The 17,539-nt window shown below is 41.7% G+C and overlaps 1 protein-coding gene across 1 annotated transcript in view; it reads right to left on the bottom strand.

The window, feature by feature from the left end:
* Positions 1-2,087: 2,087 nt before the first annotated feature.
* Positions 2,088-17,539, bottom strand: part of OLFML2A (olfactomedin like 2A) — a 766,911-nt gene continuing 751,459 nt past the window's right edge. The window contains 1 exon segment of the mRNA XM_044058447.1: positions 2,088-4,839. Within this exon segment, the coding sequence (XP_043914382.1) occupies positions 4,238-4,839 (602 nt within the window). The 3' untranslated portion in view covers positions 2,088-4,237.

Here is a 17,539-nt window from a genome sequence, read left to right as displayed (position 1 = left end):
CCAGTGCATTTGAGGTGATAAATTCCAGGAAGCGCTGGACCTGGGAGTTTGTACTTTAGTAGTTTTCCCAGTTAACGGTAGGGTAATTAAAATCGCCCAATATCAGGGTGTTCGCTAGGACCTTCATGTTTTCCAGTGTCTCCAGAAAGGCAGAGTGGTGGTCCTGGGTCATGGAGGGTGATCTGTACCAGGGCCACAATTTGCATTGCAGATTTGCCTGATGTTAGTTGCACATGGATGATGTCGGACGTATCATGCTGCACCACTAACCTGGAGGTGTAGGTATCCTTGATGAATTTGGATACACCCCCTCCTTTTGTGTTTCGGTCCATGTTCTGTGGCCGAAATATGTGGAATGAGTTGTAGCCCGGTAGTGCTGGGGCGCTCTGTGGAGCCTTGAACCAGGTTTCAGTTACTGCACAGATGTTGACGTTCTCCATACTGAGGAGTGCTTCGAGCGCGTGCATTTTGAGATTTAAACTCCTGGAGGTGAGTAGCATAACATTTATTTTTTTTTTTTATTTGCGTTGTTTACGGAGGTGGGTTTGACTTTTGAGCCTTGCCTAAAAAAGGCACTACGGGGGCAGCAAGAGCCTTAGCCAGTATTCAAAAGCCTAGAGGTGACAGGTGCAAGCAGTCTCTTGTGAAGCAATGAGGCTTGTCGAGCATGTCGTCCCAGGCTGACAGACACTGGATCCCCTTTGAATGACACCAGAAGCTTAGCCAATTGTTGAAATTGATTATTTTTTTCTTTATACTGTGGGTATCATTCTTGGTGAGGGCAGGATGCTACACAGGGTCACGGTCATACCCGCCTGGGCTACATGATCCGAGAGCTCTTCCATGCCTCTTTTCATGTAGTCCAAGGAGGTACGTCTCAGGTCATTCACACCAACATGAACAATGACAGAGTCATATTTGTATTTGTTCTGGAGTAACCTGAGTGCTTGTGTTATGTGACGGATTCTGGCTCCTGACAGGCAGCCAACAGTAACCTTCTTGTCCAGCCTAGTGAGTGGGACGTCAGTGTGCCTGACTATAGAGTTGCCTATTACTAGTGTGTTAGGTATGTCATTTCACCTTAAGGGCTGTGATTGTGCAGCACACTGATTTTGTGTTTTATGTGTTGTCTGGTTTGTGACAGGAGGTGCAGGTTTTTTGGGTGTCTGCTTTGGAGGTCTCTGATGCTTTTGCAGGTTTTTATTTCGAGCCTCCAAGTATGATTTTGTGTATTTATGTGTATTTTTTGCCAGTGCTGGTTTAGTATGTCTATGTGAGGCTGGAGGTGTGGTGCAAGTGTTAACCTTCTCCTCATGACTGCCTGTTCCAGTCTTGGGAGGAGAGAGCTTAGCCTCTAATTTAGCTATATAATTGCATCTCTCGCATATGTTAATGTGTTGTGGTAGGAGGAGAGGGTTGTCTGTGTACATGAGGCAGTTGTAACATTGCCTCAGGATACCCAGGTTCACCAGGTGGACTGGAGAGTATACCTGAAATTGCCCTTTGGTCATGCCTGAATAGTAGGGTGAGCTGCTTAGTCGCTTGGTTGGTGAGGGGTGAATAATGAGCTTTGCCCTGCTGGGCAATCAAGTGTCGGGGTATATTAGTGCTTGCTATTGGTCTGAGCAAGTGCTGGACTGTAGGATGCTTTTTAAGTGCTTAGGTTGAGAGTTAGACTACTTTCAAGGGAAAAACTGAAGAGGAGACTTGGAGGAGCCGGGATAAATTTAGTTCTAGCTAACCGGCACTGCCCGGATGTTTAAAACCGTGCAAATGCAGTTTTTACAGCAGGGAAATGAAAGAGATAGAAATTATCCCAAAATGGCTTATAAACACTAACTTCTGGGCTGGAACCACTCCTTCAGGGACAGATGGCTGCTCGAAGCTCCCCCTCTCACAGGTGAACAGAGAAACCTCCTTCTATCCAAGCAAGGTATGGGCAACTCAGAAAATTGTAACAGCCCTGAATTCAGCACTAGCCTGAAAACTGGACTATACTAGCTTAGAAAGGTGGGAAACAAGGAACATTTTTTTGAAAAGATAAGGCAAAAACAGCCTGCTGTTATAAACACACCACAGTGTTTTTCCTGGTCTGTTCTTTTTAAAGACTTGTCCTCCTAGATGGCATCCTGCTTTACAGTTATTACATCCCATGTGAAATATTTTGCACAACCCTGCATTAAACCTAGATGTAAATTTTCATGTTCAATCAGGCTCCTTGTGTCCTGCTGAATGCTTAGTCTCCACCCAATGTTTAGCCCCTAACCTCTATCTCTGATTTCTTACGGACGTCTACAACAGGCTGAACCTGTTCTCAGTGTCCCCTGTTATGCTGATACACAGATGATAAACAATACTGGTCCCAAAAATGACCCACTAAGGAGCCCCACTAACCACATCTCTTTCCTTTGAGAGGGCCATATGAGTACTATCAGATGAATTAACATGTTTGTTCATCAAATTAGAACAAGCATTAGTTTGGAGCAATTTTCCACTTTAAAAAAATGTCTCATTCCATACTTTAATCAATCTATTAAACCCGGATTATGACTAGCCAACTACACGGATCCACAGAGGGATAAATGGACTGTATTAAAATGTAAAACAAGACAATTAACTAGTAACCTCTAAACTACAGATACATTTAGCTATCAATAAATCATGCAGTCAGCGTTAAGTATTATATCTGTCACATTTTAAGATTGTTCAAAAGAAGAGCACATTAGTTATGGCTGATCTCTGCATTTATGGCTATGGTAAAGCTCAAGGTGTTCTATTTCAGAACCTGCTTCTGTTAATACTCGTCATGAATATAAGAAGCATCATCAAACAGTAGAGACATGATACATTACTGTTCATTGTAGCTGCTACATCATAAGAGGCGGGAAAATACCACTGTTACTGTTCAACCCACATAAAAGAAGACTGGCCCAGGAATATGGTTTACTGTGTGAGGTAATACAAGAAATACAGATCAGAAGACAAACATAAGTAGGAATGAACCTGCAGCTAACATTTTGCATTTTCTACTAAACTTAAGACAACTGTAATCTGTTCTTTAAATTAAAGACAATGCAGTCCAGAATAGGGTAACCTTTCCTTTCAAACACTATATAAATGCCCAATAAACAAACACCTGAAATGCAAACATTTAAATATTTATATAATCGAGTTTAGTACTGAATAATAAAAAAGGAAGCTACAATGCCTATGCACTGGAGTTTAAGAAACCCAGATTTGCTCCTGCTAACACTCTGTTTTCTCCATATTATACTCCTGCTAGTAAAAGCTTATATAATCTCTAGAACTTAAATTCATAAAAAGCGCACAATATATTTAAAAATGTGTATTATACACACCATACCAAAACAGAACTTAAAACATCAGTCTCTTGCTTTTCCTGGAAGCATATGTATATATTTATATATTTACAATAAAAATGTTGAGATATTAGCCATTTTAAATAAATTTTTCAACATCAATGGTAGACATCTATTATTACAACACCTCCTTGCAGAATTGAATAGTTTGACCGGCAAAAGGTTCTGCATATTTCATAATGCTAAGCACAGACTTACTAATGATTCTCTGACAAAAATAATTACTGGTGTTATTTCAGATAAATAAAATTGAGTTTTAACATACAAAAATTCTAAAACAACTGCTTGGAATACTTCACATAAATGCTTTAGGAAAACAAAGTGTCATGTCGGTTGTAAAATACAGTACTTGGTTGTTAATGAAATGTTTATATAATCTGTAACTTGGCAATGTCTCATACAGCTTTCTCTTAAACCAATAGAACTACATGAAAACATAAGTGTTATATAGTATGGCAGGAGCCAATAACATTACTGTACGCATAAATGCACAGATATGCATTTTGTTCTTGGAAAACCTTTAAATGGTGGAACATTTTTCTCCTCAGATACATACTATAATACAGAGAGAGAAAGGAATTAACCATTACAGCATGCCTCAAATCCATTTTGTGTTTTTGGCAATCTACTGCTCGTTATTGGCCAATATGCATCTTCTATTACAGTAAAATACACAGAATCAATACGAAATTATCATTATGAGGACAACAGATAATTTACTTAATGATTCAAGTGCATGAATGCTAAACACTGCCAATTACCATTAAGTGTAACATTAACACAATGAAAGTGTAAAAAAAAAGTGCTCATGTGTAGGTCAGTCCTACATTCTCAAAACTATACAATACAAATGGGTATCAAGCAACAAAATTAATTTTATATGTCATCTGACGTCCATTATCCCATGCATAAAGGACTCTCTCTTTTGGATTGTAGTCAATCTGTGTTGTGAAGGAATACTGGTTGATAAAAGGGAGCTTCAGATTTACTGCAGTATTGGTATGAGAGTCATATGCATAAGAAATCAGACCTTCCTTTTGGCTATAAACATCAACAGCATAAAGAATGCCACAGATTAAAAAGCAGTTTCCATAAGAGTTGCGCTTAAGACTGGTTTTCCATGTCGTCTCCCTCCTGAGAGACAGGTCCACGGGGTCAAGTTTACTAATTACAATAACATCTTGTTGGGAGTACTCATAATCCACAGATGGATAGATAACCCAAAGGCCACTTTCATCAACTGCAAAATCAATATCTGAATGACCTCGCCACTTCCACGGTGTTGTATCTTCATAAACTACATCATGGAGCAGAGCCCAAGAAGCCACATATCTTTGTTTGAGGTCATACTTAATTATATTCTTGGTAAAGGCTCTGTTATAATAAAAAGCTCCACTATAAACAACATGGCCTGTTCCAATCCAGTTATAGGGAAGTTTATACAAATTGCTCCAACGACCTGAAACAACAAACATATCTGAAATGAGTCCTGTAACAGATTATAAAAATGTGCTACATGCAGAAAAATACAAATCTGAGGCTGCATATTTAGTAAGTAATCCACATGCATATATGGAACTCCTGTTTTAATTTTTCCATCACAGAATGAGAAAATGTAACCATTTATTAATCTGATTAGGATACAACTTCAAAAGAGGAAGATGACAGCTTCATAACATGTCCAGTGATTATGTTTATGTTTTTTGTCCAGATTAACTAGTTACTGGAAAATAATACTTGCTTCTAATAAGTTAAAAGTCCAAAGGAACTCCAGAGAATGATTATAAAAATCACCATAACCAACATTTCAATGTTGCTGAATAGCTAAACGGCTTAAAATGCAAATCATTCCCAGACTGTGGCACTTGAAGAGTATAATGCATTCCCATGGTGGCAATTGTGCAAACACATTCACCAGTTAGGCACAGTAGTAATCTAATTCTCTCCATTAGTGAAACTTCTTCCACTGGCTGCAACATATTCATATCTGTCAATTCCTCATAATGAAGAGCAACAAACAGACCTATGGTTAAAGCAAAAGTGCAGTTCACACCATGCTTTCTGTCAAAAGTGTGTCCTGGAAAATGTAACTGAGAAGATGGATTACTACTTATTCGCATTTACTTTATTTAGCTATAAATGTTTACAGGAATCAAGCTGGTGTAATCATAGCCACTTTAGGCACCAGCAAACCCCGCGGTCGCTGGGGGCCCCCAACCACTGCAAGTTCTTATCTTGATATTTTGTAATATGTCCATCAAAACAACAAAAGCTAGTACATGAATCTTGTATTTTTAATAAATCAGGTGGGTAATAACTCTTATTTACATCTCCTTTAAAATTCAAAGATATCGCTGGTTATAGTAACAGTGTTTTATCAAGCAACAGCTTCCACAATTCCATTAAATATTTTACCACTGACATAGTGCCCCTGGCTTAGTTAAACCCTGCTGGTGGACATTCTCTCCACTAAAATTAACATATCCAGCTTTAGATACCTGCAATACCCATGGCTGCAAGGCCCCCCCCCCAATCTTTGACTGTGTGGGGGCCCCATAAAAGCTGCAGCTAATTGGGGAAAAATGATGAGAAAAAATGTATTAATTTCCTGATTATGCTGTTTAACCTGAACAGAGCTGTGATACGACTCTGACCATAGGCAAGGTAAGCACTAGAGAGATCATCATCCCAGTGTGACTGGTCTCAATGTATACTTGGAGTTTAAGAAGGGCTCATGCTTCTGATCTTCAGGGGTGTTTTTCATACAGGGAGTTTTATAAATACTGGCAGAAGAGCAGATACTCTTTGCTGAAGAGTTAAATGTAATACCAATAATACCAGAATAAAGGCTCAAAATGAGAAGCATGTTTTAAATATTACTCCAATTCAATTAAAAAGTTAATAGAATAACACATTTTTCATCAACATGCATTTTGTTTTGCTCAATAAGTATACAACTCTGATGTCTGGATTTATTGACTGTCTGTAGACCTGAATGATTCACACACAAATCAAACTTTTTATGAAGGACAGAGCAAAATTTTGAGCAAAATCAGGGAAGGTATGTGAAATCAGGGATAGTGACAGGTTTGCATTACTCCTCATTGAGGTAAATAAAAGTGATTTACACCTGCTGTTTAACTGCCAACAGCTGTCACTGATCTGGTATGCCAGTAACCAGTGGTACAAAACTAGTATTGCTACGGCTTATACAGTGTGTGTGTGTGTGTGTGTGTGTGTGTGTGTGTGTGTGTAAAAAGTAAAGTATTGGTGATTTTTATCTGTGTGCACATACCCAGTAATGCCAGGACATGTACATTTTTCTTCTGGGTATCAGTAAAAAATGTAGCTAACACGTAATTATATTTCAAAAGTGAGGCATAAAATATGCTGTAGAACATTTAGACACTTAGATCTTCTAAGAATCTGGGGGCTCCCACTCCCCAGCTTATATAAATGGATACAGGGGGCTCACTTAATCATCCAAAAGCTGTTGCTGGTTGGGGAAAAATGAGAAAAAAATGTATTAAATTTCTGATTACACCTTTTAACCTGAACAGGCTGGATATGGCCACCAGTCCTGCTTGGATATGTGTGTGTACATGAAGCTGCTGTAGGGTGTGTGTGTGTGTGTGTGTGTATATGGGGGGGCTGTGTGGTTATTACTTCTTTAATTTTCATCACAGTCAAACCTTAGGGGTGTGTACATGAGGTCATTATAGCTTGTGTTTGGGCTCAGGACAGTGTGGTCATTATTTTCTTTTACTATTCTCACAGACCTCAGAGATGTACAAAGAAGTTTACTGTGGCTTGTGTAGGGGCAGGGTACTGTCTAGGAACAATACATTACTGCAGTCATTGTTTCACTTTCCTCAAATCACACTTCAGGAATGCATACAGATAGCTGCCTTTGATAGTTTGGGTTGAGGAGTGAGGAGGCATGCTGTGTATATGTATGTCTCCAGTCATTTGAAATACATGGCTGTGGCAGTTAGAACCTATGCTTTCACCCCAACCTAACACCAGAGTGATGCTTAGACAGTCTTTTTTTTTTTGGGGGGGGGGGGGGGGAGGCAGGCAATTGCCAGATAAGACTTATGTATCCAGATAACAACTAGCTTGTTAGTTTTTTTTTGTTGCTACAATTTTGTCATCTTTGAACATTAAGTCTTGGATACAACTTATGTCTTTCTTGAAGAAAAAAAGACTGAAATTCTTTTCTTACTCATTTTTTTTAGGTCACCACTGGATTAAAAGGCTGGGAAAATGCTCTAAAATACATCCCAGAACATCTATAACCCCATGGCTTCTTGGGCCCTGGCTTATTTGAGTTATTTCTTAAATGGTTACTATTGTGCTGCCTTGGTCAGGAAAGCTGTGTTGAAAGGATGCAAGGAAAACTAAAGCTCTACAGCAACACAATTCATTTCCTCAATCATAATTTCTGTTTAAGTCATCATTGGTTTGAAAGATTGTGTAAAACAAAAAAAAATCTTTTAAACACACTTCAGAGCATACAGGGAGTTATGGCTTCTTGAAAAAGCTGAAGAGTAGGGCAAAATTTGAGAAAAGGAAGAAAAAAAGTAGTGTGCATAGTATGAGGAGCCCAAGATGGAGGAAAAATGGGAAGACTGGAGGATGTGTGCGTGTGTGTGTGTGGGGGGGTGCTGAAACAGTAGGTCTAGGATGCCATTTCACCTAAGTCCAGACCTGTACATAAAGTTGCTGCAATGTATCATTGTTGCAACTAAATGCCAGTAACCGTAAATATCCCTTTGTGAGATGGTCCAACATAGTGTGGTACACAGGCCTGTTGTAAGGTAAGAGTACTGTAGCTACAGGTCAGTCTGTGTGCACTACTCCTAAAACTTTGCAGTATAAACTAAAATGGTGCTTAGGAAGGGTGGCAGTGACAAGGTGATACCTAGACTTGAAGTCCTCAGGGGGCCCCAAACTTGACATCTGCTGGGGGAAACTTGACATCTGCTGGGGGCCCCCAAAATGGTAACACCGGCCCTGGGTGTAATGAATCCTGAGCATGTATGTTGTGCATGTCAAAAAAGACTGTTGAACCAAATAAAAACACAAAAAAACAAACTGGGTATGTGTGCCAGGAAGAAATCCATGACCACAATGGGGAGATGAGTCTTTCGTTCCTTTATTATTGTTGACAGAACTTCATCAAATAACTTCCACACACATCACTTCCCTTATAAAACGTTCCAAGTCCCTTTATTAAACACAGTTCTTCTTCTTCTTCTTTCGGCTTTTCCCGGTTAGGGGTCGCCACAGCAGATTTATTAAACACAGTTAACCAATTAAAATAGTTAAAAACAGTTAAGTAAAAAAGTAGAAGAGCCCTTCTAATTGAGTAAGATTCTTATTGTTTTGTCTACAATAAAAAAACTCAATATCCCTGTTAAAACTATACTTATTCGTTTAATGAGTTCTTAAAAATCAAAGTGAATGGAAAAAATGAAGCTGTAATAATTCAGTATGCCTTATGTGTTTGACCGAATAACTGCAGCAGATTCATAAACTCCTTAGATAAATGCTATAAAACAAAAAAATGGAAAATGGATTTGCCTCCCACAACTAAATTAAAGTTTGCAACTTCCAAAGCTCCTTGTCATATTAAATAATATGAAGTAATGTCAGATTTTAGTGCTAATAGGCTATTAATGGATATTCTATCATTTACCTCAGGGGGTTGTGTAGCATTTAACAGTATCTGCCAATGTGTCTCCCTAAATTCAAGAAAGGCAGGCCAGTTACTCCCCTGTCATTTACCACAACTTTTTCTAAAATGCAAAAAAATGTCATGAACAAGGTGGTGACAAGCTCCTTGGCCTCATCTCCCCCACACAATCCCTCCAGTGAAATTACCACTAGTCAGAAATGGGCTATTTATTGTGGAGTCAAGGGCCTCATCAATGCCAAAGAGGAGCTTTGAAAAGTAAGAGTGAATCTAAGCAGCACAAAATATGTTTACACCTAGATCTGGAAATAAGAAGTTATGTACTTACCATAAAGTTCCATGTTTATAGTCCATCTCGCCTACATTCTTGCCGGATGGGTTCAGAGCTCAACTCGGCCAATACTAAAGCTCGAGAGCTTTTACTGGCTTGAGGATATCCCATATCCCATGATGCACCACAGCAATTCCCCAGATCTTGTTTTCAAGAAAGTAACTAAATACATAATAGTAATTATACTATCAATAACTATGTACATACTGACAAAAGGACTTTGTTTTATTATCCATGCCATGTGGATAGACAACTATAACAAGGTCAGACAGCATAATGGCTAAGTCCACCAGTTCCTCCAGGACACAGAAAGGGGGAAGGAGGTGGGACGCAAGAATGTAGGCAAGATGGACTACAAATATGGAATGTTATGGTAAGTACATAAATTATTAATGTTTTGTAGTCCTATCTCACCGTAATTCTTGCTGGATGGGACAGCGTCCCCAGCACCATTATCTTGGGTGGCTCAAGCAAAAAGACTCTTCGGCACAGTGGACCCAAAGGATGACCTGTCCCGGGAGGCCAAATCCAATTTGTAATGAGTGACAAAGGTATGAGGTCTTGCCCAAGTAGCTGCTGCACAAATGGTATCAATTGGGAGTTTTGATTTGAAGGCATATGAAGCTGATACTGCTCTAGTTGAATGGCCTTTTACTTTAGCAGGTAGTTGTTTCCCAATATTTATTTGACAAAGTCACCTTGGAAATGGGCAAGCCTTTGTTTTTCTCTGAGAAAGAAACAATTGATCCGATTTCCCAAATTCTTTAGTCCTGTGCAGGTAAAATCAGAGAATTCTATGGACATCTAATTGACGTAGTCTCTATTCTGAGTGATCACTGTAATTGGGGAAGAATACTGGTAATTCAATAGTTGAGTTTAGATTATGTTCTGAGCATACCTTAGGGAGGAAAGAAGGATTAGTTCTTATGGAGACTCTATCCTTATGGAATATAATATATGGAGGTCGAATGGTCAGAGCTTGCAATTCTGAAACTCTCCTAGCAGATGTTATATCTACTAAGAACAATGTCTTCCAAGACAAAAACTTCAAGTCAGATGAAGACTGTTCAAATGGTGGAGAAATCAATGAAGTCAGAACTAAGTTTAAGTCCCACGGCTCCGGAGGTTGCCTGATTGGAGGTCTGAGAAGGAGGACTCCTTTCAAAAAGGTTTTACATAAAGAGTGGGACATAATAGGATTTCCCATGTTCCCAAAATGATAATTTAAGATGGCAGCCAACTGAACTCTAACAGTAGCAGCTGCAGCTCCTGCTTGAAAAAATAGATGCAAGGAAGGACAGGATAGACTATGGGGGCTGAGTAGGGATCTATGCCTTGTTTAGCCGCCCAAATGGAAAACCTTTTCCATTTGCTGGAATATAATTTCCTGGTGGAAGGTTTGTGGGAAGAAATGAGGATGTGTTTAATGGTAGGAGAAAGGGATATACACCTGGCTATTCTTGGAATTGGAGCAGCCATGCTGCCAATTTCAGGGTTTGGATGGTAAGATGGAAGTGTCCTGATTGGTGAATCAGAAGATCTGGAGATGGTTCCAGAATTCATGGTTCCTCCAAGAGATAGGACCACAGGAAGGGGAACCAGACTTGGCAAGGCCACTAAGGAGCAATGAGGATCAGGGTACTCCAACAGTTTTGCTTTCTTAATCACTTTGGGTATGGGAGGAAATGGTGGAAAAGCATAAAGAAGTCCCGGAGGCCACTTGTGGACCAGAGCATCCCTGGGTGACATCCCCAGATGGGGAATGAGGACAAAGTAGTTGCTGCATTTGGCGTTCATATACATGGTGAATCGGTTGCAGCAAGGGTGGCCCCATTTGCGGAAAATCTCTTCTGCAACTTCTGTTTTCAGGGACCACTCATGAGGCATCAGAATTGCTCGACTCCGTTTGTCTGCTATCACTTTGGACTTCCCCAGAATGTGCATTGCTACCAGAAAACGTTGGGAGTCTGTCGCCCATTTCCATACTCGTTGTGCCTCTTGACGAAGTGGGTAATACTTGGTTCCCCCTTGCTTGTTTATGTACCACACTACAGACATGTCTGATTGAATTGCAATTGTCCCAGTGGGAAAAGAACTGTGAAGTGCTTGCAATGCATATAGCACTGCTCTCATCTCCAGAAAATGTATGTGCAAGTGGTTCTCATGATCCTGCCAGATACCTTGGACCATCATTCCCAGATAATGCCCCCCCACCCTATCTGGGAAGCGTCCGTGGTCAAGACTGCATTTTGTTGAAGGAGAGCAGGGGAACGACCTAGATAAAGCTGATCTGTATGTAACCACCATGTTAGATCCTTCTTGCAGGAGTCTGTAATGAATATTTGGTGGGACAAGGGTAGATCCTGCTTTGACCACTGGGAAAATAGTAGCCATTAAAGTACTCTCATGTGTAGATGGGCTAGGGGAACTAAAAGAATGGTGGATGCCATAGTACCTAGAACTAAAACTATCCTGGGCTGTACGTTGTCTTTGGTCAGCAAGAATCTGAGTTGGTTGTGCAACGATTCTGTCCTTTCTGGTGACAGTTTTGCTGTCATGGTGATTGAGTCTTATGTCTGAGCCTAAGAAGACAATGCGCTGAGATGGAGATAAGGCAGATTTTTTTAGATTTATTGTAATTCCTAATCTGGCGCACAAAGATAGAGTCTTGTCCCTGGCTTAGATTAGTTGGTGCTTGGTGGTAGCATTGAGGAGCCAGTTGTCTAAGTACGGAAACACCTGGAATCCCTGACGTCTCAGGTGAGCCATGACCACAGACATATGTTTGAACACTCTGGGGGCTGTAGTGAGGCCAAAGGGCAGTGATAGAAATTGAAAATGATTGGCTTCACCCGAAAGCGTTAATGTCTTCTGGAGCGCCTGTCCATTTTGATATGGCAGTACGTGTCCTGAAGATCTATGGAGCACATCCAATTGTCTTTTCTAATAAACAGAAAAATTGCCTGCAGAGTGATCATGCGGAACTTCGATTTTATTTACAGACATGTTTAGCTTGCCGAGATCTAGAATTGATCTCCAGTCCCCGGTCTTTTTTGGAACTAAAAAGAATCGTAAGTTCCAGATCCTATTTGTTCTGTGGGGACTTTTTGGATGACTTTTTTGAAGCAACAAGATGACCTCTGATGTTGCACAGTCTATTTGACTGGGTGGTACATCTGGTAAAGACCGATTTGTAGGGAGATCGGAAACAAAAGGAATCAGGTAACCTCTGGAAATTATATTTTGTACCCATTGATCTTGGGAAATTTGTAGCCAGACGCTTGGGTACAGTGAGAGACTACCCCCGACTGCATCCAGAGACTGAGTCTGGCAACCCTTCAGGGGCGATGAAAGGGACAATCAGAAAAAGTATCTCTCTCACCCTGGTGTTGCGGACCCCCTCTGCCGCGAGCATGGCACTTTCCATTATAATCTCCTCCTCTGCCTCCAGGGGTGGGCTGACCTTGTGCTTGAGGGGAAACCTTTTTGGGATTTACGGAACCACATTTTCCCTCCTGTTTGACCCTTGGGATAGGGTCTGGAATGAAGGGAGAAATGGACTCCGACAGCAGATCAGGTTTTCCCTTCCTGCTTGCACCTCGTCAAAGTATTTTACCTGACATCCAAAAAGAGTTGAACCATCAAAGGGGATGTTGGTAAAGGAAGACTAAGGATTCTGTAAAATTGCATAGACGCATCCAGGAATGTCTCCTAAGAGAGATCCCTGCTGCAGCCGCCTTGTTCGCTCCATCAGCTGCATAGGAAATCAGCCTCATGGAGGAGTTAGCAATACAGAGAAGGGTGGAGAACTGCGCATATACCTTGTCAGCAGATCCCGAAGCTACTGAACCCTGAAGGTTACCTCCCAACTCCTTTAGTAGATCCCTTTGAAGCCTACTAAAATGGGACAGGTAATTCTGCAATCGTAAGGTAAAGGCCGCTGAAGATAAGGTATGCTTTCCATATCTATGCATTGTCCTAGACTCTTTATTAGGAGGATGGATATTTGAGGATGTCTCTAATAATGTCTTCTTTGTGGCTGCTGCTACCACCATAGCATCCACAGGTACTCCATTTGAAATGATGCGTCTTCTGGAGCAGTGATAAATTTGTTTGGCCTCCTCAGGACAGGCTCCACTGTGTCCGGAAAAGTCCAAGTTTTCCGAGATATGACCTCTAACAGTTGGTCATATGGCAGTGTCACTCAGGAGGTGGAAGGTCGGGAACCAAAAGCCTCAAGGTACACTGATTCATCCTCAGTAGGGTTAGAGGCATTCCAATCACCCTTCTGTCTGCAGATTTCAAGGATGTTCACAAAACAGACATCCTCAGAGGGGGATCTTGGGGACCCCTTCTGACTCATCCAAATCAGTGTCAGAATTGGCAGACTCGACTGAGTCAATGTGCTTCCTCTTACAAACTCTCTTCCGAGGGACCTCTACAAGTGGGGTAATCTGGGGAGGTCTCAGAAGAGGGGACACCTCCAATGGGGGCTCCTTGGGGCTCTGGTTCCCTACACTTAGCGGCAGGCAGGGGAGAAGAGACTGCTGGAGGGACATTGGGTCCAATGTCAGGGCTTTAGCATTAGACAAAGCTGTCTCTATCATCTCAAAAACCTTACCACCCCACTCTGAAGAAGACCTCTGCTCCAAGGAAACGGAAGGTCGACTCCAAGCAGGAGGGGCAGACAAAGCGGATGTGGGAGCCGAGCTCACACGAGCCAAAGCACTGAGAGGGAAAGTCGGTTCTGTAGAAAAAACGGAGTGACTATCCCTCTCGGAGTTGACTGGAAAGCGTCGGCTCCCAGATCTCTCAACTCCAGACTGAGCCGATGAGGTTAGCGTTATCAGTTCTGAGGAAGCAGGAAGAATTCTTGGAACTGAAGGTTCCAGCACTAAAGGACCTAAAACATTAGGCTCTGAGGGCGAAGCAGTCAGAGGAGGAACAGTAGACTGAAGATAGAATGGCTCTGAAGCCTTTGGGCCCCAGAGAAGCTAAAATTTTTGCCAGCGCTGGGTCACAGAGCAGCCTCTTCACCACCCACTCTACATCCTCATCAGACAGTGTCCTGGAGGAATGGGTGGAGATAGATGGAGATCTCCTAAAATCGGAGATCTTAAGGTTGGTGAAACCGGTTCCAAGATTGGCGAGTGTCTCGACAGAGAAGACTGTCTCAGCACCGATGAAACAGACGGTACTGAGACTGAAGAAGCAAATCGGAGCCAGTACTCTTCTGTTCCGTCACTTTTGATTTCTTTGTCAGTTTGGAAATAGGAACCAATGGAGATTTCCTTTTATGACTTTTAGGAACTGTCTGACCTTGGTTCCAGTTGTTCTTGGAAGGAACCAGCCATAAGGCCCCTATTGATAAGTTTTCTTTTCCTTTCATTAAGAACCCTGGTGCTGAAAGCATGACAGAAGGTACATGGTTCTTGCAAATGAGCCTCTCCAAGACAGTACACACAACTGGTGTGACTGTCGGTCAATGATATTTTTTGAGAACATTTATCACATTTTTTTTAAAGCCAGAAGGGCGGTGTTCTTTGTGTTCTCTGTCTTTATCCTTTGACATATTTCTTTTGAGAAGAACGAACAAATACAATAAGAAGTATAATCACAAACATGGGGACAAAATGCTCCACACTGGAAGTATATCCCTCATTGGTAAGATCAGACCATAAACTAATCTCACTGGAGATCCACATCCTGCCCCCACCCCCAACAAAAAAGACCACAGTGAAGAACTTCTCAAAAGCCAACTTCACACTTCTTAAGACTGGTGTGGTATCCTTCAAGGCCCCTGAGCCATTGGAAACCACAACCCATGCTGCTGAATCCCTTACAAATGCTTTCTACGAGCACCTCCAGGATTGCATGGATCAAGCAATCCCAAATAAAATCAAGACCCTTTCCACCAAAGGCAAGCGCCCAATCTGGTGGACCCCAGCCATAAACAAACTTTACAACAAGAGGAGAAAGCTACTACAAGATAGAGCAAAATCCCTAAAAGGGAAGAAATCTCTGATCAATACTAGTAAAAAACTACGATCACTCGTAAAATCATCCAAGGCCAACTTTGAGAGAAAAATCGCCAAGGACTCAAAAGACAATCATAAGGCCTTCTTTAGCTATGTTAGAAATCTGGGTGGAAACTTCCAGATATGCTCAGAATTAGTCCAAAATGATACAAAAAATCACTGAACCCACAGACATCGCAAACATACTGTCAGACAGGTTCAGTGAAAATTTCTCCCCTCCCTCCCCCACAAAAGGAGAAATATCTATCCCAGCAGAGTGTAGCCTCCCAATCATCTCAAATGCCCAGGTGAGAGCTGCTCTCTCTAAAGCTAAAAACACAGCATCAATGGGACTGGATGGTGTCCCCGGCTGTGTGCTACACAAACTCAATGAGGAACTAAACCCACACATAAGGCTGCTGTTTAATCTTAGCCTTACCACAGGATACGTACCCAAAGAGTGGCGTACGGCAACTGTGGTCCCACTCCACAAAGGCAGTGCTTCTACGGACCCTGGTAATTACCGCCCCATAAGCTTAACAAGCCTGGTCTGCAAAGCTATGGAGAGGATCATAATGGAACTCATAAATAAAGACATAGGGGACCTATAGACATTGGATCCTACCCAATTCGGCTTTGTCAAGGGCAGATCATGCCTCTTGAACTTGGTCGACTTTTTTGAAACAGTCACCAAGGCCATTGATGAGGGTAAGGCAGTTCACACAGCCTACCTTGACCTTGCAAAAATCTTTCCACACAATACCCCACTCGGATATCATAGAAAAGCTCACCAGCTTAAATGTAAACCCATATGTCACAAGATGGGTTGCAAACTGGCTCAAGGACAGAACCCACAGGGTTAGAGTTGCTGGTGCCATGTCAGACTCCAAGCCGGTCACAAGCGGTGTCCCACAGGGCTCAGTCCTGGGCCCCCTCTTGTTCGGCATCTACTTTTCAGAAGTGCAGGCAAACATAGGAGGATTGTGGCTGACAAAGTTTGCAGATGACTGCAAACTGGGCGCCATAGTTGAAAATCCATCAGACACAGATATCCTTCAGAGAGGTCTCATAGAAACGGATAACTGGTGCCAGAACCATGGCCTTAAGCTAAATGCCAAAAAATGTATAGTCATACCCTTTGGTAAAAACAAGGTAACCCCAAGTTACCACACAGGTGGCAATCCATTAAGCACAGAAGAGGTTATCAGGGACCTGGGGACCCAAGTTGACAGTAACCTTTCTTCTGACACTCACATTGCCAAAGTGGTTAGGAGGACCTTCTACATTGCCCACCTGATTATGAAGGGATTCACATCCAGATCAAGGGAGGTCATTGTTCCCCTGTACTCTTCACTTATCAGACCAATGATTGAGTACAATGCCCCATTCGGAATGTATCTTACCCGACACCTGCAGCAATTGGAAAGACCCCAAAAGTTCCTCACCAAAAGGATAAAGGGGCTCAAAAATATGCCATATGCTGCCCGACTGAAGAAACTCCATCTCTAATTCAGTCGCATACCGTCTGCTCAGAGGTGACCTGTGCCTGACATACAAGGCCATGTCCAAACCGGAATTAATGGACATGCTCCACCTCAAAAAATCCAAATCCACCAGAGCCACAAGAGCAAGAGACTTGAACCTCAACACGGATATAAATAGAACGTGCTGGAGGGACAGATTCATCACCTAGAGACTCCCTATGCTGTGGAACAGAATCCCAGTCCATGTGAGACAGAGCACCTCGCTGGCTCTGTTCAAGAGGAATCTTGACCAGTGGATGGGAGATCGTACTTTTACCCTGGGGATCATATCTCTGTATCACTGCTGGACAGAGGCACGGCAAACTAATGGGTATAGTATTCTTCAACCTAAGGGGTGGTGAAAGCCACACAACTCTGGCTAGGCTTATAAATGCCCTAGGGCAGATAGCCTAGTATGAACCTATATATATATATATATATATATATATATATATATATATATATATATATATATATATTTTTTTTTTTTTATAGAAGGAGAAAAAACTAGCACACAGAGAGGAAAGGCCACTTAAACGGGCAACTACAGCCCTCTAACTAAAACGGGACGTACAATCCTTAAAGAAAGG

This window comes from Protopterus annectens, chromosome 16.part0 (assembly GCF_019279795.1).
Source record: "Protopterus annectens isolate FY-2018-M chromosome 16.part0, PAN1.0, whole genome shotgun sequence".
NCBI classification, from domain to species: Eukaryota; Metazoa; Chordata; order Ceratodontiformes; family Protopteridae; genus Protopterus; species Protopterus annectens.
Note: the sequence above shows the minus strand (reverse complement) of the source record. Positions and strands in the feature narration are given on the sequence as shown.